The sequence below is a fragment of the Chiroxiphia lanceolata genome, chromosome 8 (assembly GCF_009829145.1).
Source record: "Chiroxiphia lanceolata isolate bChiLan1 chromosome 8, bChiLan1.pri, whole genome shotgun sequence".
Lineage (NCBI taxonomy): Eukaryota > Metazoa > Chordata > Aves > Passeriformes > Pipridae > Chiroxiphia > Chiroxiphia lanceolata.
Window position 1 is genome coordinate 14950508 of NC_045644.1, and position 24186 is coordinate 14974693.

The window sequence follows — 24186 nt, forward strand, 5'->3', positions numbered from 1 at the left end:
TTCAGCATAAGAAAAGAAGGACAGCTATGCTGTGCTTTCTGAAGGACTCACCAGGCAGGATACAGACAGGACAGGCCTCAGTGAGAACCTTGCAATTCACGTCATGCTTTGCCAAAGACTCAATCAATTGAGCATGTGCTAAAGCTTAGTTTGTTTTGTCTTATTTGGAGCTTTGGAAGATATTTCCTATCTCGACTCATTGAACCTGCTCCAACCACACACCTGCAACTTCTGGAGTGCATCCTCTCAGCGAGAGGCTGGCTAGCACGTCATCACTTATGCAGGGCAAATCCTACTGAAAGCACATCAGACCACAGCTTTCACACCAGTTTACTTTTACATGTAGCACATGTAAGCTAACATCTGGCAAGAACACAACTATGTCCTGATCGAGATGGAGCTCATAGCAACAGATGGTGTTTGATACTGCAGGACCAGAGTGGTTCTACACCTAACTGAGCATTATTTCTCTTTTGCATTTTTACACCCTCTGGCCACATCTTTTTCAGTGTGGATCTATTGTCACTATGGCTTTGCAGTCTCCTCAAGACCATATACCATGCTCAACATTGCAGGTCACTGCCTAGCCATAACATCCAGGTGATTGAGGCACGTCAGCGCATGAAGCAGGGTCTGATGCAAACATTATATTATACATCAGTATAACATGAGGTTAGCAATATCCTGAACCAGAGAGTGCCTCCAGTGCAGGAGGAAACTTTCTCTCCAGGCATACAGTAGCTCTGCCCGCAGGCACACAAGCCGCACCAGTAGTTAGCAATCTAGCAAGCAACATCTGCTGCCTATTTTGGGGTAAAGGATGGAAAAGCCAGCACAGAGTAGCCTTCAGTGCCACCTCTTCAAGACAGTTTCCTCCTAAAGGGAAAAGCATTCAGAAGAGAAAAACCAGCAATGAAATGAATGTTACTATGATTCTGGTAGATACAAGATGCGACCAACCACCTCTGCAGCTTTACAGTTACTGTCCGAGGGGTTTTTTGTTTGGTTGTTTGTTTGTTTGTTTTGGTTTGTTTGTTTTGTTTTTTTTTGCCAGAGCTTTATTTTGCCAGTAGAAGTGTGGAGAGAGATTGCCACCTTGTGGTCCCTCCTCCTGCAGTGCCATGGTTTTTTTCCCACTTGTACTAGCTCAGACCAGTGGTTTCCAAAGTGCTGTCCGAGGACTTCTAGGGACGAGAATACTATGGACAAGAATACTTTCCAAATACTTAATTAACTAAAAAAAGCAAGCCTGTAATTTACAGTCTTAAGGTCCTATACTGAGTAACTTATCACCAGAAAACCTTCCAGGAATCTAACCCGCAAGTTAATAAATATTATAAAAGTAATATGTATGGCACGGGTACACAGTTTCCAAAGAGCAATACAATTCTGCTATGGCAGTGATGCACAAAAAGAAACCATCTTTACAATATTCTCAGCACCAAGAAATCTGCTAGAAATTCAGGCCTGATGACAGCCTGCCATTGCTAAAATTTGTGATGATCTTAGACAATAGTTCCCACAGGGTCCTAATAAGGAAGGAGCAGCTATGTCCTCATCACCACCACCTTGCAGATAGGAAGGCAGGAGCAGACTGTGCTGGTCCCTAGTCACTCCGGGTACTGCTTAGGGCAGCTTGTGAGATCTGTTCCTCAGGTAGTATTAAGTTGGGGTAAGGTCTGCAAAAGTAGGTTACCAGTTGGCTCCTCCATAAATCATGCCCAGGAAGAGCACTAGGCAGTACCAGTGGAAGAAAGGGGGAGTTACAAAGTGGAAGATCAGCCAGAGCTTGTGAAGCAGCACATAGCCCCAGTGAACACCCAGTGAATTTATCCCAGAGAGGGGGAAGATTCTCTCCTAACACGGCAAGGAGCACAGATTTTCCTGATAGCTTTTCATGCCTGTCTGCCTGCTGACATACTGACACAGAAAGTGACCTATTTTCATGGGTGTAATAATGAGTGAATAATTTTTGACGTTTTTCGACTAGCTTCCTGCTTGGCCACTACTGAGCCTGTTACAGTTGTAAGTAACTGATTCTTTTCCAATTCCCCAGCCTCGTTTCAAGGTTGTCGTGGATGTTGGTCCAGGGAAGACACAAAAGTTTCAACAGTTCCTAAGTGCATTCTTTAGCATATACTTCTGAAGCTGGCAACATTCCCCCTCAGGTCTAGACATGACAATAAATGTAGTTACAGTGTGGTATATTTGTTTCCTATCAAAACCGAAAATCTAAAGACTATCTGCCCCCATTAAAGGAAACAAACAAACAAACCAACAAACAAAGAAACACTCCCACGGGAAGAAAGTATATGAATTTGAGCTGAAAAGCTGACGAGTTGGGCCTTGGCAGATAACAGAGGGAAGCTGACTGCAAATCCCAGCTCTAGACACTGCTGAGAGAAGTCCTTCAGCAACCCCCGACCGCACAGTGCAAAGAGGGAAGCCTTCACGCCGCAAACCGTAGCTAGTGTACCCGGGATGACACCGGGAACCAGCGTGGCCGCGGGTGGCCAGGGCAGGGCTCACTGCTCGGGACTGCAGCCAGAGGTGTGGGCTGACCCCCGTATCCCCGGGAGTGGGCTCTGGGGCAGGCCCGCCAGCGTCGCACCGGATGCGGAGGAAGAGCACGGTGCCGCCCAGGATGCTCCCGCACGGCCCGTGCGGGGCGGGTGGGCGGACGAACCGCTCGGTGCTCCGCGCAGTGTCCCGCTAGGCAGCCCCCTTTCCACCGGCCCCTCCCGCCGGGGCTCCGCAGGCCGGCTCCCGGTCGCACGTGGCGCGGCGGCTGCCCGCCCCCCGGCCCACGTGTGCCGCCGCCGCGCCGTGCAGAGCCGGCTCCCCGCTGCAGTCCCGGGGCGGCGGGCGGGCGGGCGCTGCGCTGCCGGCACAGCGGTATGGCGGCGGGCCCGGGGCGCGGCGGCAGCGGCGGCGGCTGGGGCCGGAGCCGGGGCGCCGTCCTGCTGCTCTTCTTCTCGCTGTCGCCGCGGCCGCCGGCCGGGGCCGCCTGGCTGCTGGGGCTGCGGCCCGAGGACACGACGCCGGGCCGGGTGTCCCTGGAGGGCGGCGCGGTGCAGGCGGCGGAGGGCAGCCGCTTCCTGCTGCGCCTCTACTTCCAGCCGCCGCCCGAGGGCAACGGCAGCCGCGGGCCGGCGGGGGAGCGGGAGCCGCGGCTGGTGTTCATCGAAGAGGCGGCGGCGGGGAGCACGGCGGCGCGGGGCCCGGCGGAGCGGTGCCGGGAGCGCAGCGCCTGGGCCTCGGACGTGGAGGTGGTGGGGCCGCTGCGCTCGGGGGGTGCGGCGGGGTCGGCGCTGGCCGAGGTGCGGGTGCGGGAGCCGCGCAAGGGCGAAGCGGCGGCGGCGCCGGGCGGGCGGGTTTTCTCTCTGTGCGCCTGGGACGGGCGGGCCTGGGCGCACCACGGTGCGGCGGGAGGCTTCTTGCTGCGTGTGCAGCCGGCTACCCCGGCACTGGGCACCTGGCTGCTGCCGCTGCCCGAGGCGGGCTGGCTGCGAGCGCTGGGCGCAGTGCTGCTGCTGGGGCTGTCGGCGCTGTTCAGCGGGCTGCGCCTCTCGCTGCTCTCCCTCGACCCGTTGGAGCTCCGCGTCCTGCGCAACAGCGGCTCGGCCGCCGAGCGGGAGCAGGCGCGGCGGGTGCAGGCGGTGCGCGGCGGCGGCGGCACCTACCTGCTGTGCACTCTGCTGCTGGGGCAAGCGGGGGCCAACGCGGCGCTGGCCGGCTGGCTCTGTGCCTCGCTGCCCGGCGGCGGGCCGGCGGTGGCGGCCGGCGGGCCCCGGGGAGCACCCTGGCTACCGGTGGTGCTGTGCGCCGCCGCCGTGTTCCTGGGCGGCGAGGTGCTGCCCTACTCCGTCTGCTCGCGGCACGGGCTGGCCATCGCCTCCCGCACCCTCTGCCTCACCCGGCTGCTGATGCTGGCCGCCTTCCCCCTCTGCTACCCGCTCAGCCGGTTGCTGGACTGGGCACTGCGACAGGAGCTCAGCGTCTTCTCTACGCGGGAGCGGCTGCTGGAGACGCTGCGCGCCGCTGGCCCCCACGGAGACCTGGTGCGGGAGGAGTTGGCCATGGTGCAGGGCGCGCTGGAGCTGCGCACCAAGGTGGTGGAGGATGTGCTGACGCCGCTGGCGGACTGCTTCATGCTCCGGGCCGATGCCGTGCTGGACTTCGCCACCGTCTCCGAGATCCTTCGTTCTGGCTACACCCGCATCCCGGTCTATGAGGGTGACCGGCGCGACAACATTGTCGACCTGCTCTTTGTCAAGGACCTGGCCTTTGTCGACCCCGATGACTGCACTCCCCTGCAGACTGTCACCCGCTTCTACCGCCGCCCGCTCCACTGCGTCTTCAACGACACGCGCCTCGACACACTACTTGAGGAGTTCAAGAAGGGTGAGGCCGCCGGGCCACCACCTCCCGGGCTCCCCCTGCACCCCTCTGCACCCCCAATGATTTCCAGGTCAGCAGCCCCCATGGGCATCCCTGCGTGGCCTCCTGGCAGGATGCTGCAGGTACCAGGGATGCTGGGGGGAGTTGGGCCCTGCATGCACTGGTGTGGCGATGACCCTGCTGTCACCTGGTGGAAGATCCTCAGGTGGATTGAGGGCCTGCAATGCTGGTTGTACCTGTGATGTTATGCAGCCTTCGGCCTCACACGTTGCTGGCTCAGCAGTTGAGCCTGTCCCGCAAGGCTCATGTCTCCGCAGGAGCCTGGCACGATGGGCATGGTGCCTGCCTTGCACCCTTGCCCAGGCAAAGCAGCATTCGCTGCGCTGTTCTGTGCGGAGGAGTTTATGACAGGAAATCACATCTCATTACTTTGCTTTCACATTTTCAGCTTAGCAGTGAGAAACAGGTTTAAAAAGTGTTTCTGTGTAAGTGGTTTAAAGGCAGAAGAAAAGCCTAAGCCCTTAGAAGGAGATGTACTTTTTTTTTTTTTTGCAGCTGTGACAGCATTCATAATGCAGCAGCTGCCAGCAGCCCCAGAGATGCTGAGAGCTGTATTTCATTAACCATACCTTGAGAATACACACAGCATGTGTTTTTGCCCTCCCACTGGGAATTGTGTGTTGCCGCGTTACTCGGTACGTCATACTGTGGTGAGTGAGTCTTTAAGAAATGGCTGCAGCGATGACATGCTGCATTATGTAATGCAGGAGGGCAGCATTTGGCTCCTGGGCTGCCTGGGGCTGCTCTGCCGCAGGCAGAGCTGGTCATGTGAGAAAGGCCACCCTAGTCCACTCCAGATACAGAGAAAGCCTCTCTGTGAGTCATCTCCGTGCTCTTTTTTAGAGCTGGGAGGAGGAGAGGATAGGATTTTTCTCATGCACTGGGAAAGTGATCATCAGATACATGCAGGTCAGCATCTTCTCCGGGGATCCTCAGCTGTGTCCCCACGACTGCTCAGGATCAGAGGCAGAGGAGTTTTGTGTGGCATGTACCACCTGCCCTCTCTGCCCCTCAGCAGGACTGGAGACTTCCAATGGTGCAAATCAGCAAATTCCTGGGCTTACTATACAACTGTTAGCAAAACCATTGGGGTTGCTCTCTGAGTTCAGCCTTGGTGAGCTGCAGCAATCTGTGCCTGCCCCTGTTCCCCTATGCCATTTATCTCTCCTCTTCCTAATTCCTTATGCGCTTCACAGTTCTTTCTTAGCTGTGTCTTCCTGCATGACACTACAACTGTACTGAAGTTCAACTGAGGTCTCTGCTACCTCTCTCTTGTCTAGAGATGTCAGATGACTTTGGCACCCTCTCCCTTGGTCAGCCTCTCCTGCAATTTATCTGACTTACTTTGATATACTTCCCCCTCCAAATTTGTTCTGTTACCTTATGGATCAACAGACCTATAGAAATAGACTTGTGGTTGCTTAGCTCCCTGCCTTTTGCTTGCTGTCCTCTCTGCCCTCCTTAAACAGAGGTGTTCTGGGTGTGCCGCTCCCTGAGCTCACAGGTACACTAACAAGCCTTGCTATCTGCCCTACACTTTTTCATGCTAGTCTTCATCTCAGATGAAGATGATCCATCCTTTAAGTTTTCTCCATTAAACTCTTGGCATATCACTTCAGACTATTCTTCCTTTACATCTACCTGCCATTGTGGTCTTCTGGGGTGTTTTGCTACAGCCCCTATTTAGAGCTCTCCCTGAAACTTTTTTCCATTCCCACCTCGCTTCTACCTGTGTTTTCTGAAAAGCCTTGCTTTTGGTCTTAGTATATAACTCATCATGGTGTTTAGCAACCCCAGCTCTTCCCCCAGATGTTATTCTCCAAGTGTTGATGTTCTCCTCTAATTCATCTTTCCCCTATTTGTAGGCATTTGTTCACCCCCAGCACCCTAAGTCTGTAGATAGTCACCTCCCAAGAGCCCAGCACTTAACCTTCCTAAACTCTCTTTTCCCAGTTCCAAATACAGGTTCTCATGCTGACTCCTGTGCTGTGACAGATGTTTGCTCCCAGCTGTCTTCAGCCTCATCCACTGCTGTGTCAGCCCTGTTCACTTGAGCACTTAATTTCTAAAATAAAGATTTCCCATTTGTAATTAAGAATCTTCATCACTGTCTCCTTTTCTGTGTCCGTTCGAATTATGGTGAAGTATTTTGTTTGATCCAATCAAGATTGCTTTCCATGGTCAGGTCTTCTGTGACATCTCCACTAATTAGAAAGTAGGCTGATTGCTTGTTGGCTCAGCAAGTGCTTAATGAAGGCATTCATCACTTTGCACATCCAAGGTGCCTGCAGGACAGCAAATGCTCCCACTGATAAGGCCCAGTCTCCTTCTAGGAAATTAAAGTCTCTGGTAAGGATGGGTATTCATAACCATCTCCAGGTCCTTATGTCCCTGAGAAGCCTCTAGAGAAACCTTGCCAGCTTTTCTTTCTGTCTCCTGTGATTAACTCAAACAGGTTTTGTATCCTTTATTTATTTTTATTATTACAGTTTTTATACAAAATACCCATAACATTTTATATTTTTCTTTCCTGGATAGCAATGTGTACTTCTGATCTGTTTCACGAATGATTAATGTTCTGCCACATCCACTATACCATTAATGTCAATTTTTGCATAATGTATAAGTAACACAATTTCACTGCCAGAGCTCCTTGCCACAGTACACAAATCTTTGTTCTTTCTTACTGAAAATATCAAGGGATTATTAAATACAGCACTTTGGGACTCTTGCTCACACCTCTGGCAGCACTTTCATTTTCTGTCTCTCCTCCTACTCACCAGTATCACACTTTTATTCTTGTTTACCTCATGCATTTCTTTTCTCTCACTGTTCTGTCCTAGCTATGAAGATGATTGGCTTTTTTTACTCTCTGGTCTTTTATAGCAGGGTTTGAAGGGAAGTTTTCCTTCATTTGTTTCTAGGTATGCTCACACTAACCTCATTCAAGCTCAGTTCCATTAAGATGCATTGATGTTTACTTTGATTTTAATCCATAGACGAGTCGCAAATTGCCTCTCCCCCAGCAGGACTTGTGTAGAAGGGATTACCTTCCATGGACATGTAGCATCAGCTTTCCAAAACATTTAGATTGGTATGAAATAGTAGCATACTCTTCAGTAGCACCAAGGGAGTTAATGGCCATGTGTGGTTATGGTGCCCAAGAGCAGCTGTGAGCTCCTGGTTGACAAAACCTGTCCCCTGCCCCATCACAGCAGAACTGGTCAAACTCTTCTCATCTGCCTCTTCACAACCTTGCTGCTGCTGCCCTTGTTTGATGTCTCTTTTGGCACTAATTCCTGCAGAAAGATGGTTAAATTGGGGGTCCTGATGGGAACTGGGAAAAACCCAGAGAAGGCTGCAAACGGCAGCAGAGGAGAGGTTTGGCCTGCTAGGGAATAGTTTGGACTTCAACCCACAGCCCAAAAGAGGAGGGCAGCTGCAAAAACTGTATTGAGAAACAACATCACAGCAGTGTCAGACAGGTTCAGTTGAAGAAAGAAAATACTTGTGCTAGAAGATGGTTTTGACTTTTATCTTGTTATCAAAAGTCAGCAGAAATAACGAGGCCTGGACACCAAATTCCCTATCTTTTCAGGCAAGCTAGACAGGGTCTTATAGAAGGCATACATAGTTGTGCAGCATTTACATAGAAGTGCTAAGTGAAGGACCCTACACAAAATGTGTCCCCCCTTTGCTAAAAATAAGAAAATACAAGCCAGTATAGTAATTTTGCCACCTGCAGCCAAGTGAAAGAAGATGAAAATACTGAAGGAGTGAAAAAACTGGGAGACAATTTCTTGGCAATTTGTATTGATACATCTCAGAGTACCTGGCTTTATTCTAGGCTCCCAGGAGAAAATGCCTATAACACCAGAGAAATAACTGCACCATATTTAGCAAGCTAAAGCAATGTAGAGGGGCAGATGAGCTTCCTGTAGGATAAACTTCACCTTGGGAATGTGGAGCTAGAATGAAAGGTTTATGCATTCATTCAGTGTGAAATGCTGTGGGTGGTGCAGTCTGTTTCTCCTCCATCCCTAGAAGATAACCAAGCAATGCGTGTTGCAGCTTCAGTCCTGTGATATAACTCCTCATGGGGACCTCTTCTGTGAGGTCCACCTCCTTGTTCTGTAGTGCCTTTGGGAAGTCATAGTCTTACCACTTCTTCAAGTTGTTTATGGGTTTCGTTGACTGATTTCCTGGAGAATTCTATATACAGCAGTGTCACCTTTCAGCAAGTAACTTTCCTCTGTCAGAGGAACAGTAGAAGTTTGCTCTTATGTTCATTTTCCTGCAGCAGGGCAGAGGCTGAGCTGCAACTGAAATTAGCCTTCTGTGGCCTGGTGTCTTTTAAGAGTTACTAAAAATAAATGCCCAAAAACCCCCAAACTTCCGGGCTTAGCACAGAGAACAGCCTGTCCTGTGGGGAGGACAGCTCTGCCCTGGAGTTTGTCTTTGCATTTCAAAATGCTCCACAGCCTCTATTAGACTTCTGCAAGTTGAATGTAGCTGAAGAAGGTGCTTACACTTGCCAGGAACTGGGGTCAGTACCATTTCATCTGCTTTTTGTACTGTCCTTCTGAGCCTGCAGGCATTGCAAGCAGTGTTGTTTCAAATTTAACTGGCCTTCGAGAGATTTAGTTATAGTGTTATAGCCGCTATTCTGGGCACCTTGATGGGCTGAAGCAATGACCTCCTTAGGCAGTTGTATGGGTTAAGGAGCCAGTTTTTACCCAGGAAATATCCCCTACACATCCAGGTGATTGCCAGGCTGAGAGTGGGTCAGCTGCTGATAGACAAAAAATGATTACAGTGTCTCATGGTGCAACTCTGCCTGAAACATTACTGTGCATTACCCCCCAAGCTGTGCTAAATCTTACTGTGTAAACCCTGCGCTTCTCTACCCTGCTCCAATAAGCCCAGGAACAGGCCTGCTCTGAGGAGGTGTTCAGCAAATCAAGAAGGGAGCCTTATCCTTAGGGAAGAAGGCACCCCACCACCCATCTCCCTCTTGGGAGCTGTCAAAGGCACCTTCATACTGAGCTGTGGAAAAGAATAAAATGGCCAGTTACAGACACAAATGAAAACAGTTTTGCATTGGGTCTTCAAAAGTTTTTTAGCCTGAGAAAGCCTTGGCATCCTTTTAGGCTTCCTTGGGCTCCAAGTAACGTGCAAGGGGACCTGCCATTTGTGGGCAGGCAGAGTCATACCCAGGAGGTCAGAACCCTGTTGCACAACAGATGGAAGAGGAGGCTCCATGTCCCCTCAAATCTCCCCCTTACCCTCATGTCTGCTTTGTCAATGGTGATTGATCAGCTAGTCCAAATATTCCATCTTTTTCACAGTTTTCATTAGGATTAGGAAAAACACCAAAGCAGAATATAAGAAAGGGTACAGAGAGATGTAAGCAGGTGAAATTCTTGTCTCTGAAGAAGGTCTGGATTAGATTAGGATTTACAGTTTTCCCTTCGCATAGCTCTGATTCCTGTAGAGCTGGGAGACCCTGCAGCCCTCTTGGTTGTTTCCCCCCTGTTTATGTGTAGATGTGCAACTCCTCAGGCTTGTGGTTTCACCCTTGGTGCAGAGTTGTGATAACACACGAGCACAGTCACATACACATTTCCAGTTCAAGAAGTTCAAGTCAGAGTCCCCACTTATTTCAGGTGCAGGTCTGCAAGGGGGCGCAGAGATGCTGATAGCCCCTGGCCCAAACAAAAGCTCTGAAGAACAGCACACAGAAAATAGATTTCAGTTACATCATGGTTGTTTCACAAATCGACCTTATTTAAAAATTACTTTCTTTTTTTTGCCTTCCATTTTGTAGCTGTAAATGGTTCACGGCTTGTGCCTGTACCTTTGATCTCCTAGTAACAGCTTCAGATCTTACCATAAAATTTATGAAAATTAATTTCATGCTCAGAATGTTCATCCCATGCAACAAGAGACAAGGCTAAAACATCTTTAACATTCCTCTGGCAGAGCACCTACATAAAAAAATGATAAAGAAGTAGTCTGGGCTATATTTGCAGCCAACAACATTTTCTTTCCCAGAAGTAAAGGCATTTCCATGTGTTCAGACCATGTTCTCCCATTGGGGAGGATGCTTTGAGGTGGATCTATGACCCTAAGGTCATTTAGGTGCCTACAAAAAACAAGGCTCCTAAAAATGGGCATAAAAGCTGTAGATATCTGTTCAGATGCTTGCTCCATCTGGAAGCTCTCAGCTGTTTATATTAGCTCTGTAATTTAGCATTTTGAGGCATTAACTTTCCACTGAAGCTGTTGTTTGAAAAGAGCAGATTTCATGTAGCTCATAAAGAATTTAGTGCAGTTGTATCCCATGCTGAGCAGACACTTAATCACCTATAGACTTCCTGTGCAAGAGTAGTCCTGCAGAGGCTGGCGGAGCTATTCGCACAAGAGAAGTTAATTGCCCATTTGTTCTAGCATTTGCCAAACCAATGCTTTGATTCTCAAGTGTTTCACTGTGCTTTCCTGCATCAGCGATAGCCCTGTAAAGTTCACATGTGACAGCTTGCTCTAGTGGGGAGGCAGCTCACCCTTATAATTCATCTCATTTGAGCTATTAGGCAGTTGTTACAATAGCATGGTTTTTGGGGTCGGTTTTATAGATCTTAAATCTGTTTTAGATCAAGTTTGGGGGTTTGTTTAAATTATTTATCTCCCTCTTGTGCTCCCACTGAGGCTGACCTGCAGGGTAATGGCTGCAGAGGAGAATGTGACCCCTCTAGTGTCTCCAGGTCTGTCACTCTGCCACCTTCTCTCAGACATTGCTTCCACTTCATAAAACTGTGCAGATTCGGCCCCTGTACAAGTGTAGCAGCTCCCAGGGCTGTGCAGAGGGATACAGCTGAGCTTGGCAGCGTCGCCCAGGAGGAAGCAAGCCATGACCATACAGCCAGAGCATCTGCAACCCCTCCACCCAAATTTATCAGGTCAAAATTTATAGAATCTGTTAAAAAACGGATGGGAGGAGATGCAGAACTCAGCTGGGTCAGAGTGGAGGTGGGGGGCACGACTTTGCAAACAATCTCACGTCCGTCAGGTGAGAAACTGGGGCAAGTCAGCCCTTTCCCAGAGGTGATCAGCTGGGAGCAGCACTCATTTGCAAGGGCTGGGACTGGGATCCAGGGCTTTTTGTGACACAGATACCAGCTGGCCAGACATGGGCTGGGATTAGCTCACTTGGCGTGGGAAGTAGCAACCACATGAACTGCGACAATTTTCCACTGCTGGGTACCTGCTCCATCTCTAATGTTGGTGTTAGCCTGGAAACTTAAACCTGGGGGTTTACAGTATGACTACAAGTGTTTATTTTCTGTGAAAATAAAGAACTCTTGAGTGCTCTAACAGCCCTTCTGGCTCTACCCCCAGCACAGTGAAACCGTGGGTCTCCTTCCAGGCTAACAGTTCTGGCTTATTTCTAAATAATCTCGTTTGCTGCTCTGTGAACATGGAGATGGAATCACATTTCTCTAAGTCTGCTCTAGTGTAAATTACAGTGTCGATGTAGGTGTTTGGCCAAAAAAAGAATTGCCTCCATCACTCTCTGACTGCCTTTAAGTAGCACCTAAGCTTTTTGTAAGGGCTTGGTGGTTTTGGGTTGCATGTAAATGTCATTAACAACAAGCTTTCAGCCAAAAGAAATAACTCCTCTCTCTTTGCTCACCCGAGGAGCTGCGGGAGACCAGATGGCCCCAGTGTTTGGGAGCAGAGTTTGGCAAAGGAGACATTTTCAAAAGCTGGACTTTGCTAAGATGAAACGTAGCTGTTGCTGCTGTCTTGCAGCCAACTCCGCTGCTTTTTTCTTTTTAAGTGCTGTGTTACTTTATTACCCACTGAAGAGACAAGATGCACAAACCTATGTATGAAAGGAGTGAATATCCCAGTCGAAAGAACATGGTTAAATTTCAGTGCCCCAAGGCTATTGATTTGGATTTTTAAAGTGCATCTCAGTGCTACTTACCGCAATGTTATGTTCTCGTTTCTAAATCTGTAGGCGTGGGAGGCAGCGAGCTGCTCTCTGAAATCTTGCAATAAAAGCTTGGTATGAGGAGGAGGGAATTTATACTGTGGAAAATGCCCAAGATTTGCTGTGAGAAATGTATAGTGCTGATCTTAGGCTGAGAAATGTCATTTGGTCGTCTCAGATCCAGGGCAGAGTTATTTGAAGGTCACATGGTCCCCAGCAAGACATGTTTGTGGGACTGGCAGGCTGCTCTGGCTGTGCTTGTCCCTGTATGTCTGTGGGGACGAGCCAGAAGGCACTAGTGGGTGAGGAGGGACGTGTGCAGCAGGGAGAAGCTCACCCTGTTACATCTTTATGTATAAACTGTGCACATCTCCTTGCCTGGAGCAGCATCTGAGCTTGCTGGGGCAGGTTTATAGGAGCAGCAGAGGCAGCTGCACAGCAGGGGGACTTGCCCCTGTTGTGGGTGACCTTTGCTGTTCAAGGAGCTCAGCTCTGAGCCCATGGGGAAAATAAGGTGTTTGCAGATTTCCAGAGGTCCCTGCAGTGCCCATGGTATAGCTGGATTTGTGCAAGGATTGCAACACTAGACCCCCAGGGATGAAAAGCAAACAGAGGGAAGGGAAGTTGTTGGCTGTGGTACTGATAAAGATGCTTTTAAGTAAAACCAGAGGTTCAGAACTTGTGTGTGCTGCTGAGCAGTGTAGGAGCCACAGGGCCAGTAAGAAAACCAGTGCAGTTCATTGGCAGGTCCAAGAATACATTTGAGCTAGAAACTCAGAAGTTTTTTGTGGCTTGGAAGTTGGGTTCCAGTCAAGATGCTGAGCAGGAGCATAAATCAAAGCAGTCAGTAAAGGAAAGGAGACATTGAAGAAGTCAAAACAGCTTACAGAGAGCTGGACATGCTAAAACAAATAGAAATGTTTCAAGTATGCCAAAACCAAGAAGCTTGAGAATGTGTCAGCAGATCTGCCAGCTTACAAGGGACAAGTGAGGAAGCTAAAACTGTGATTGAGAACACTGCAACTTCCAAGCAGGAGTCACCATCATTGCAGCTGAAGGTCCTGGTCCCACTCTTCTTGTTTAAGGTAACAGAGAAGAGATGCTGTCAAGGGCAGGGCTTGGAGAAAAAGTTCAGGTGCAAGCTGATGGCTTGAAAAGTGTTCAGTGTCTGCACCCAGATGGTTCACCCAAGAGTTCTGCAGGAGCTGGGCTGAAAGCTGCAAACAAACATGCATGTTTCTGCATTAAAACCAGCTGCTGTTCCAAGGAGCCAGAGGCTTTGCCTGTATTCGAAGAAAAGCCTTAGGATCTGTCTAGACAGTGATGGATAGAAAGATGAGGGGGAGATGTTCCTGGCAATTTGATAGGAAAGATAATTAGCAACAGAATGACAAAACACCAGGAGGATGAGAGAAATCAGTAGAGCCCAAGAACACATTCACATTTCTATGTCGGAGAACATTGTCTCATTGCTCTGTTAAGAGTTATCTCACGCCAATGAAGCTGAGGGTAAGTAAGAAGCAGCTGGTATAATGTACACTTTATTCCTGCACAGGAGGCTGTCAAAGAGTGACTCACAGCCTTGGTAAAGAAAGCAAGTGGCCCTAAAAAAGAGCCTGTGACATCTACATATCAGCCTGGGTAGCACCAGACCTGTTAGGCTGGGCTGTGTGTCCAGCCCTTCCCCTTGGGTTAGGGCTGTTGGGGTGATAGTGTCTGCTTCTGAGGTTTGGCTGTGATCCGTGCCTCCCACCAAACCCCATCCACCTGCCCACCCTCCGTGCTGGGGACACCTCTCACCAGGGCTGGGTGTCTCACTGCCGCTCTGCTCTCCCCCTGCAGGAAAGTCCCACCTGGCCATCGTGCAGCGGGTGAACAACGAAGGGGAAGGAGACCCATTCTACGAGGTGATGGGCATTGTCACCCTGGAAGATGTCATTGAGGAGATCATCAAGTCCGAGATCCTGGATGAGACGGATCTGTACAGTTAGTGTCCCAGAGCAGCTACTGCGGTTGCAGGAGCCAGGGTGGGAGCCATCACAGACAGACAGACGTGGGTAGGAAACAGGCCAGAGGAATTTGTGGTCCTTCCCCAGAGCAATCACTGTCATGGTGGGAAAGACAAGAATGATGGAGAGATGCTGGCCAGGTGTTAGGGAGTCTTGAATGCTCAAGGTAGAGAAGCATCAGTATCTGGTGGCTGGACAGGGCTTGACCCAGGGACATGTATGTGAAATGCCCATGGGTGGTTCCCAAGCTCTTTTGCAACTCTGGGTGATGCATCCAAGCCAGGGAAACCCGAGACTTGTTCCTGAGGAAGAAGCGTGTTTCACGATCCTGCTCCCTGCCCAGGGAGCTGCTCCCAAGTCTGTGATGCAGAGCACGTTTTTTGCTACTCCATCTGCTGTTCCACAGCAGCCCTGCCATAGGGTGCAGCGAGATGTGCCTCTCTATGCATGTGCATGTGACATGGGGCCCTGCGGCTGCAGCTGCTTTGTGGCTGCTGCAGGCGAGTGACTGCTCTGCTCTGCCTGCAGCAGACAATCGGAAGAAGGAGCGGGTTCCCCACCGGGGGCGCAAGCCCCAGGATTTCTCCATCTTCAGGCTCTCAGAGAGTGAGATGAAGGTGAAGATCTCCCCACAGCTCCTCCTGGCTACCCATCGGTTCATGGCAACAGGTACGCTTGCCCTTGTGCCAGCCCTCCAGCTCCCTGCAGCAGCACCAGCCCTGCAAGGCATCCCTAAGTTATTCCTGGATCAGCCCCCCCGCTGAGCAGTTTTCACCTGCCTGGACCCACAACCTGGTCATCCCACCAATGTGGCTCTGCCTTTGGCTGCTCTCTGGGCAGTGGGGTGCTGAGGCTGCAGGAGGGGGCCATGCAGCTCAGAGGATGAGGGGTTCCTGGCAGCCCCAGACCTGCTGAGCATAGCATGCATGTGTTGCCTCCCCTCCAGAAGTGGAGCCTTTCAAGTCCCCCTACCTCTCTGAGAAGATCCTGCTGCGGCTCCTAAAACACCCCAATGTAATCCAGGAGCTCAAGTACGACCGAAAGAACAAGAAGGCAGCAGAGCATTACCTCTACCAGCGCAACCGCCCCGTCGACTACTTTGTCCTCATCCTGCAGGTGCCTGGAGCAGTGGCAAGCAGAGGGTGGGAGGGAGTGGCCCCATTTTCTCCTCACCACCTTGTTCTGGGCTGCTTTGGCCAGTAAAGATGCCCATGCTCTTGTATGGGACAGCAGGGGTCCCTGCAGCCCTGGGTAGGACAGTGGCTAGGAACCTAGGGTGCCTGTCTGAGAGGGTTTTTATTCTCCTTTCAGGGGAAAGTGGAGGTGGAGGTTGGCAAGGAAGGACTGCGGTTTGAGAATGGAGCATTCACTTACTATGGTGTCCCTGCCATCATGGCTGTCGTCTCTTCAGGTGAGGCCTCTGCAGTCTCCCTTTGTCCCTGCCTTTGATTCAGCAGCATCCATGGAGGCTAAGTCAGCTGGTGGCTGGGGGACGGGGCTGGCCATGGGGTGGGGTGGCCCTGCTGCCAGATATGGGGCAAGTGGGAGCCCTTCCTCTTCTATTCCCACAGCTCCAACTGTTGTTTCAGATAATGATGTGCGAAAAGTGGGAAGCCTGGCTGGATCCTCCTTCCTATGTAAGTATTTCAGGACAGGCTAGGGTCCTAAAACCTCTCCTCTGAGGCACTGACTGGCTGGCTGGAGGAGGGCTGGTTTTCCACCCTGTGCAGAGCAGCTTAGACTCTGTGCTGAGGTCATCCCTTAAAGATCTTGGCAGAGAAACAACATGTTAAGGGGCTGATGCAGCAAAGTACCCACAGAGGGAGTTTGAGGTCCCTTTGAAGTTTCCACCATGTGCTGGATCTCTGCAGGTAGGTCCCAGCACGGCTGGTGCTGCAAGGGGTCCTGCCCAAGGGTGGCAGCATGCTCATGCCAATGGGAGCAGTGAACCTTGTGACCCCTGGGAGCAGTAAACCCTGCAACTTCTCACATGGTTCTTCTAAGTCTCAGCGTGACATCTTTGGACCCATTTGCATTCCCAAGGCTCAGGGCATGAGATGAGCATAGGTCCCACACTGGGGGAATGGGAGCTGCTTGGAAATTGTAGAGGTGTGTCAATTTACCTGTGGGATATTTGCATGTGGTGGTGGTAAATTAGCTGAGTTGGTGCCCCAGTGCTGATAAATTCCCTGCCTGAAGAAGCAGATCCTCTGCTTGCAGATGTTAAGGGGGAGTTCTGATTAGGTGAGACTGTGAGGTACCCCCTTCTTTGCTGATCACCCCTGCAAATATTTAGTCCCTGGTGGCTCAGGAACAGGTTGAGGTGCTGCCCACTCCCAGTCCATCACATCCCTTATCCAAACACCAGATGTTGCAGTCAGATCTGCAGTGCTGATGGTAAGCCAAGATGCTCTTGGTGCCTAATCAAAACAAGAAACCACTAAGCTTAACCTTTAGGGAAGTGTAAAGAGGAATGTGATTGAGAGAACAGGGGAAGTCCCTTGGGGCAGGTGACTTACTCTGGTGGGTACCAGTCTTTGTGCAGCTCTAAGGTTCACCTATTTCCTGCTACTTGGTTTGCTTCCATTCAAAAGGCTGGCTCATGGACTGCTGTATTAACCCCTCAGTGCTCATTCCTGCTTCCCCATGCATCCACAGTGCACTCAGTTTGGACAGAGGAAATCAGTGAAGTGGCTGATGTTGCTGGGTGGCCCAATGCCCCCATGTCCTGGGTGATGGTCCTCAGGGCCCCACTGGGGCTCACGCAGCCCACAGGCCACGGGCCAGGCAGGGCTGTGTCAGCTGTGTCAGTGCAGCCATGCGTATCTGCCGTGCTGCCTGCCGGGACGCTGCTGATCCCCATGCTCACGTGACACTGTCACAAGTTGTTTTCCACTGTGCAGGCATCCCTGCCTGCCATGGGACATATGTGGCATCACAGTCCTGGCGAGCAAGGAAGCAGGCTGGGAAGCAGAGGTGACAGAGCATCTCCCTTGTCGGGCTGGCATCCTCCTTCCTCCTGGAAGGAAAGCCCAGCAGAAGGGAGTGTGAGTTGTGTATCACAGCTGAGAATTCTGACATTAACCCTTGAGCATTTAACAGTTATTAATTAACTGTTGTTATGCAACTTTTTTGTCAACAGCTGATCTTTTGCATTGGTCCCCTGTGGTGACAGACGCTGTGGGAGGGTTGGGTGGTGAGAGCAGGCAGTGAGTGCTGGTGGTTATCATCTTGTCCTTTGCCCCTATCTGGACAAGTTTGTTTGGGGCAGTGCTTCATGGTGGTGTCTTTTTTATTTGCAGAAGGTTTTTATTTGGGGGAGGACATGGAACAGGAGTTACTGTGGAAGAGAGGGGAGATCAGAAAATGGGACTGCAGGGCAATTTTCCTGGGGCAATTTGAAAACATTAATCACAGAGGCAGATGGTCCCTAGAATATTGCAGCCATGCTACAGGCACAGTGGCTGGAGGTAGGGCTTGTATCTCCTAGTGCTTTCAAGGCAGGCACTGGCAGAGAGCAAAGATGAGGCACTGGAGAGTGTTAAGGAGTGCACCACTCAGCCTGTGTGTTGGTCTCTCTGTGCTCCCCAGTGGAGCCCAATACCCTGTGGCATGGCCCAGGGATGCTGTGGAGGGAAGTAATCACAGGGAGGGGGAACAACCTGCCCTTTAAATTGTCACTGCTGCTGTAACCCATGGCAATAAAACATGGAATGTGAGTGTCTATGATTTACCCTCTTTGTGGCAATAGGTCAGATAGCCCTGGATGCAGGACCCTGGCTTCTTGCAGTTCTTGCAAGGATCAGCCCCCAGCGGGTAGCTCTTCTCAGCGTTGCCCCAAGGCTATTGAGACCCAGGGCCTTGCAGGGAACTGCAGGCAGCTTGGCATAAATCCCTTTGCTTTCAAGGGATTCAAGGTGAATCACCCTCTGCCCGCCCCTGCCTGCAGCTGTGGGGCTGGGGCAGGAGCTGTTGCAGAGCACATTGCTTCTCTGCCATGTGCCTGCACACACAGAAGCATCCCAGATGCCAAGCACAGTGATTTACCTTCCTCTCATTTCCCAGGTGGCATAAGCTGACCACAAACTCCTCTGTCCTGGCAGTGGCTGGCAAAGGGTTAGAGCAGGATGCCAGCACTCAGACAATTGGAGGAAGATGCTTTCTACCCATGCCAAGGCTCTAAGGAGTTGTGTGGCTGTGCAGACAGGCCTGGTAGGAGCTGGTTCTCACCCCCCTAACCTCACCTCCCCTTACTTCATCACAGAGCAGCCTGTTGATTTACAGCATTCAAGTCTGTGTTCCTGCTGTTGTCCCTGTCTCCAGGACTGGTGAGCACCTCCCCAGAGCAGAAGCAGTAGGGGGTAAGAGGGGAGGGAAGGGATGCTGGAGAGAGCAGTGGGAGCTCAGCCCAGGACTGCTGGCACATGATTCTTTTTCTCATTCTTCCTCTTGGTCTGTACCCCCCCCTCACCTCTCCCCGGGTCTCCTCCTTCCTACCGTGTCCCTCTCTCTGCAGTGCCTGTCTCAGTGTCCCGTACCTTCGCCTTCAGCAGAGGGGACTCCCTGGCTGGCTCTCCAGGTAACAGAGCATGGCTTTGGCCAGGGACCTCTGCATGCGGCAGGCTCTTTCCAGCACCCTGTCCTCAGTACCCCAAGCCCCCTCCACCCTGCATGCCAGGCAGTGCCAAGAGAGGAGCACCCACAGCACCCCATGCTGGACAGCCCCTCACTGGTTGGAGCATGGGTGGTGACTGGGGACAGCAACCCTCTCCAGTATGATGCAAATCCCAGAAAGAATGGGATGGGGACAAGGGAGAGCCATGGACAGCTTGGCCTTTCTTTGGTGTGCACTTTCTGTAATTTCCTGCACTTAACAGTTGGAGTTTTGACTTGCTGCTTTTGATGATGTTACCTGCAGCCCTGCATGCATGCTGCCCTGCTTCCCTTGCTTTCTGGCAATCTGGGCAATAAAAGGCAGAGCAAAGTCAGCACAATGTCACCCATGTAAGGAACAAGCTACCTTTGTTTCCTAATAAATCATTGACTAGACAAAATCTGTCACACTGTGTGTCAGAGGCCATCAATCAACGTGAGTGACAGGCCAGCTTGCCATGGCAGCTCCTGCTCCTGATCTGTCACTCCGGGTGAACAGGAGCATGCCCTCAAAGCAGGTTGAGCAAACTCCCATGGGCTGCTGGCTACAACCAGGAGAAGTTGTGCCAAATGCAGTGCAGAAGGTCAGCATTAGCAAGAGAGCTGTCAGTGACAGGCGGGCAGCAGCCCTAACCTCTGCTGCCAGTGCCAGGTTGGATGCCTGCCCGGTCCCTTTGGTTTGAGAGGCTGGCATGGCACAGTCTCCACCAACAGCGTGCACTGAGGAGGACCCTGCCACAGGGCCCCTGCCAGCCCTGATGTCCTGGGGAATAGCCACTGGAGGTGACTGGTCCACCTTGGCTCTACACCGGCACTGGGAACCCAAGCAACGCCACGAGTGAGAGTGAGTGTTTGCCTCTCTGCTGTGCCCTCCTGCAGTGAACAGGTCCCCGTCGCGGTGCAGCGGGCTCAACCGCTCCGAGTCCCCCAACCGGGAAGACTATGGGGGCAGCAGCACACAGCTCCACAGCAGCAGCAACAACATCTACACACCCGACTATTCCGTGCACATCCTCTGCGATGTGCAGTTTGTCAAGGTACGGGCTGGGCTGGCAGGGACTGCACCACCCTGGACACACCTGCCCAGGCACCCTCTTGCCCCAGAGTGCCCCAGGAGCCTGGTGGGTGCCCAGTGGGTGGTGGGGGTCCCACACTCCTATTGTCCAGAGGTTTGGTGTTGCCAAGTCTCCAGGAGGTCCTGGTGGGACTTGGTGCCCTCTGAGCCGGTGGACGTGTCTGTGTGCCCAGGTGACTCGGCAGCAGTACCACAATGCGCTGGTGGCCAGCCGCATGGACAGCTCACCCCAGTCACCTGACATGGAGGCCTTCGACAGGGATTCAACCAAGGCCTCGACCGCACGGGGAACCCCACAGACACCCAAGGAGGATCCCACCACCCTCTTGAACGAGAGAAACAATGTCATGTGTGAGTCAGCAGCATTCCTTCCCTGGCACAGGCCAATGCTGCATGTCCCCTGGGATTTTGTGCTGGGCCCCTCTGGCATGATGCACACACCACCTCTGAGGTGCAGTTGCACATGAAGTGGGGCACATGGGCGTTTGCACGCCCACACCTGTGGATGCTGTTTTGTGCCTGTACATGCACACAGGTGCTAATGTGCAGACATAATTCCTCATTGCCACGCACTCATGTCCCCCTGGGTCCCTGGTAGCAGAACCTGCTGCTATGGCTGGCATCCTGTCTGCCATGTCCTGCCCCAGGGCACACCACCATCACGCCTGCCCTGTGTCCCTGCAGGCAGCCACTCCGAGGGGCTGCACAGTCCCAGCGATTCGGTGTTCCTGCGCATGGAGGGCATCCCCTTCATCCAGGAGGAGCTGGCTGACAACGAGGAGAACAGCAAGCGGCAGAGTGAGTCTGGCTGGGGTACACAAGGGGGGTGGAGATGGCTGTGGTGCCCTGAGGCGCTGCAGCCATGCTGAGCTTTTGCAGACAGTGAGTGCTGCGAGACCATCCAGGAAGCAGAGTCCACAGGCAGAGAGGCTGGGACCAGCTCATCCCCGAGCAGCTCTGAGGAGGCGCTAGGCAAGAGGCTGCTGAGATCCCTCAGTGAGTGACTGACCTGGGGAGGGACCACCCAGGGGAGAGCTCTGCCACAGCACCCCGCTACCCATGTCAACTGCTCCCCAGCCTTGTCCTTGGGACACCCTGCCTGGGGCTGGCATGGAACAGCCCAGTTCCCTGTCAGTGCCCCAGCAGCAAGGCAAAACTGCTCCTAGGGCTAGCTCAGGCAGAGCCAGCCACCTGGTCCCGGCCCAACCCTATGCACCCCCTGTCCTGAGCACCCTTGGCTCCCAGCACCCCAGCCCTAGGCACCCTTGCTGCTGCAGGTGGGCGAAAGCAGCGGACATCATCGGAGGGTGAGAAGACACCAGAGGAAAGCTCCAATCTCGCCCCATTAATCACCTGAGCAGCAGCGTGGCTGGAGCACAGTGCTGGAGGCCCACGCAGACTGGAGGTAGGAACCTGCTTCTTGGTACAACATTCCTTCCCCAGCAAATGGGAGGTCCCTCAATTTAAATAGCATAAAATCAATTTTCAAGCAGCAAAGCCCAGTGATGTGGTTTGGAGCCCACGTAGGCACACATGTTTTGGGGGGCTGAAGTAGAGTCAAGGGATACAGTAGCAGACTGGGTGTCAGAGACCCAGTGAGACCTTGACTCGTGTTTTCACTAGAAAGGTGTGCCTGTACCAATACCCCTGAGCCTGGCTAGGAAAGGTGTTGCAAATTTGAGCAGCAGCAGGTCATGGACAGCAAGCTCTGGCCACCTGCACCAGTCTGTGTTTGTGTCTTCCAGGTCTGCAGCATGGGGGTCTCCTGCCATGAGGCTCATGTCCAACAGCAGGAGGTCTGCACTCGCTCGCTGCCTGCCCGCCCACTCGTGCCGCCCCTCCCTGCAGGACTTGTGCAGAGCCCCATCCCCAGGCGAGAAAGGATGTGCCCCTGGCAGGGCTGAACCACCCAGGCAGCCTGGACCAGTTAGCTGGAGTCTGAGGGCCCTTGCCCAGCTGCTCCCTGGTAGCATCTGGTCTCAAGGAATAGGTGGAAAAAGGAAAGGTGGGGAAGTGTCTGTCACGGTGTCCCTGCAGGCAGAGCAGGGAGGGGCGGCCCAACCCAGAACTGCCCTTAGCATCATTTACCATCCCCATCCCAGCAAGGCCTGGAGCCCCTTGGTGCTGCACAGATGTCGTCTCCACCATGAGGAGGATGTGCTATTTGGGGGGTGCCACCTGCAGCTCAGGGCCCCAGCACATGTTTGTGCCGTACCTGGTGACATGCACGCTTGCAGCGCCTTGCTCACGCTGACCATCGACTCAGCCCCGCACTCCCGAGCCCCTGCTAGGCACAGGGCAGGGAGCCCCACACACTCCCGAGTGCAGACCCCTCCCTGGGGAGGGCCTGCTCCATGCTACATTGGACCATCCTCCTCTCCACACATGCCCACCTGTGTGAGGGAGGCTCGCACCAAGCCTTCGGTTTGGTACAGACCAGTCAGTAGTTTTTGTAGAGGCTGAACGCAACAGGGATATTAAAAGTGATTTTTCCCTGAGCAATGCCATCTCTGTGTCAATGGTTGTAGGGAAAGATGTGCTAACCCCTCCCACCAAGCCAGGCTGCCCTCATACCCAGGGCCAGGGGTGGCTGGAGTAACTGGACTCAGCATCACTGAAGGGAGCAAGTAGAGGAACAGGTCAGCAAGTGCTTCCCAATTTCTCTCCATGAACCTGGGCTCTCTGTCACTCCTGCTGCCAGGAAAGCAACTTGGCATGCAGAGTTACACCACAGCAGTGCAGACAGGGACTGGGGAAGGAGTTAATATCATGCTATTGCAAACACAATAGTGGGATACACATGCTGGAGTACAGCCTGACAGATAACAACAGAAATCTCATAGTCCACCCATGCTGATAAAACTTCAGGTGGCATAACTGCAACTCTGCCTGGACACTGCCCTTTCTAAGGAAGCACATAGCAAGTCAAGGGTAGACAGAGGAAAGCAAGGGCTGGAAAACAACCTACCCCAAAGGCTGAAGGAAACAGAGTCACCTTAACCTTAACTGGTGAAGGATGTGAAGGGGAGAGAGGAAATTTTCAAATACCTAAAAAGCTGTTGTAAAGAGGAAAGGAATAATCTGTTCTCTGTTGCCATGGTAAATGGCATAATGGGTAATGAGCTTACACCACAGAAAAGGAGAAATTTAGGTCACTTGCTAGGAAAAACAAGGTTGGTAAGGCTAGCAAAGCACTGATACAAATCACATGTGGGGCCAGATGTGGGCCAGGCTCCACATCTGGAGGTCTGTAAGGACAGAATTGTAAGCAGATTTCAGAAATAACAAAAGCAGACTTGGTTCCTTAACTCCTTCTCCTGAGATCACTCCTGAAAGTCATCCTTTAACCACTTCCCCATCATCTCTTTTGTGGATGGACACCAAGAAGAGAAAAAGCTCCCCACCTGCAGAAAGAAAAGGCTGCCTCTGGCTCATTCTTTTATGTGGCATGACATAATCCAAAAAGGACAAATGAGACTCCATGTACTGTCTACGTGCAAATACAGCAAAGGAACAAGGCACCATTTTGCCTTTTCTGCCTAAGCTGCAGCACAAGCAACCATCAAGGCAAACTGTAACTATTGCTAACTGACCCAAGGAAAGCAGCTGTTCCCCTTTCTCCACCAAGATCTTGTCAGGAGGCTGCTCTGTCAAGGTGGTAATATCAGCTCACGAATAGATCTGCAGTGACTGCAGAGAGCAGGAGCAGATGGTCCCACCTCTTTTTCAGTGCCAGAAACACAGGCTGTTGCTGGCAGGCCCCACTGAAGCCAAGGACAGTAGATGGTGGTTCACCAGGGGCCTGCTGAAAAGGATGAACCAGAAAGATCCATTTTTTGACATCCTAGGGGCAGGCCAGAAGCTCTGGGTCAGGGAGAGATGGCCATATGGCTGGGAAACACATGACCATCCAGAAAGCAAGCATATACAGACACACAGGATGAGCTGGACAGCGCAGGGCAGGGGAAGGAACACTGGACGAACATGGGAGG

The 24186-nt window shown here is 52.0% G+C and overlaps 1 protein-coding gene across 1 annotated transcript; it reads left to right on the top strand.

Annotated features, from left to right (window-relative positions):
• The first annotated feature begins 2481 nt into the window (after window positions 1–2481).
• On the top strand, window positions 2482–22692 carry CNNM1 (cyclin and CBS domain divalent metal cation transport mediator 1). The gene is given in 14 exon segments (XM_032695002.1): window positions 2482–2895; window positions 2898–4404; window positions 14300–14443; window positions 14995–15135; window positions 15413–15582; window positions 15778–15877; window positions 16056–16103; window positions 18983–19045; window positions 19999–20156; window positions 20368–20545; window positions 20879–20992; window positions 21074–21190; window positions 21472–21599; window positions 21940–22692. Coding segments are annotated over 13 exon segments (3234 nt in total). The 3' UTR covers window positions 21552–21599; window positions 21940–22692.
• Window positions 22693–24186: the final 1494 nt, after the last annotated feature.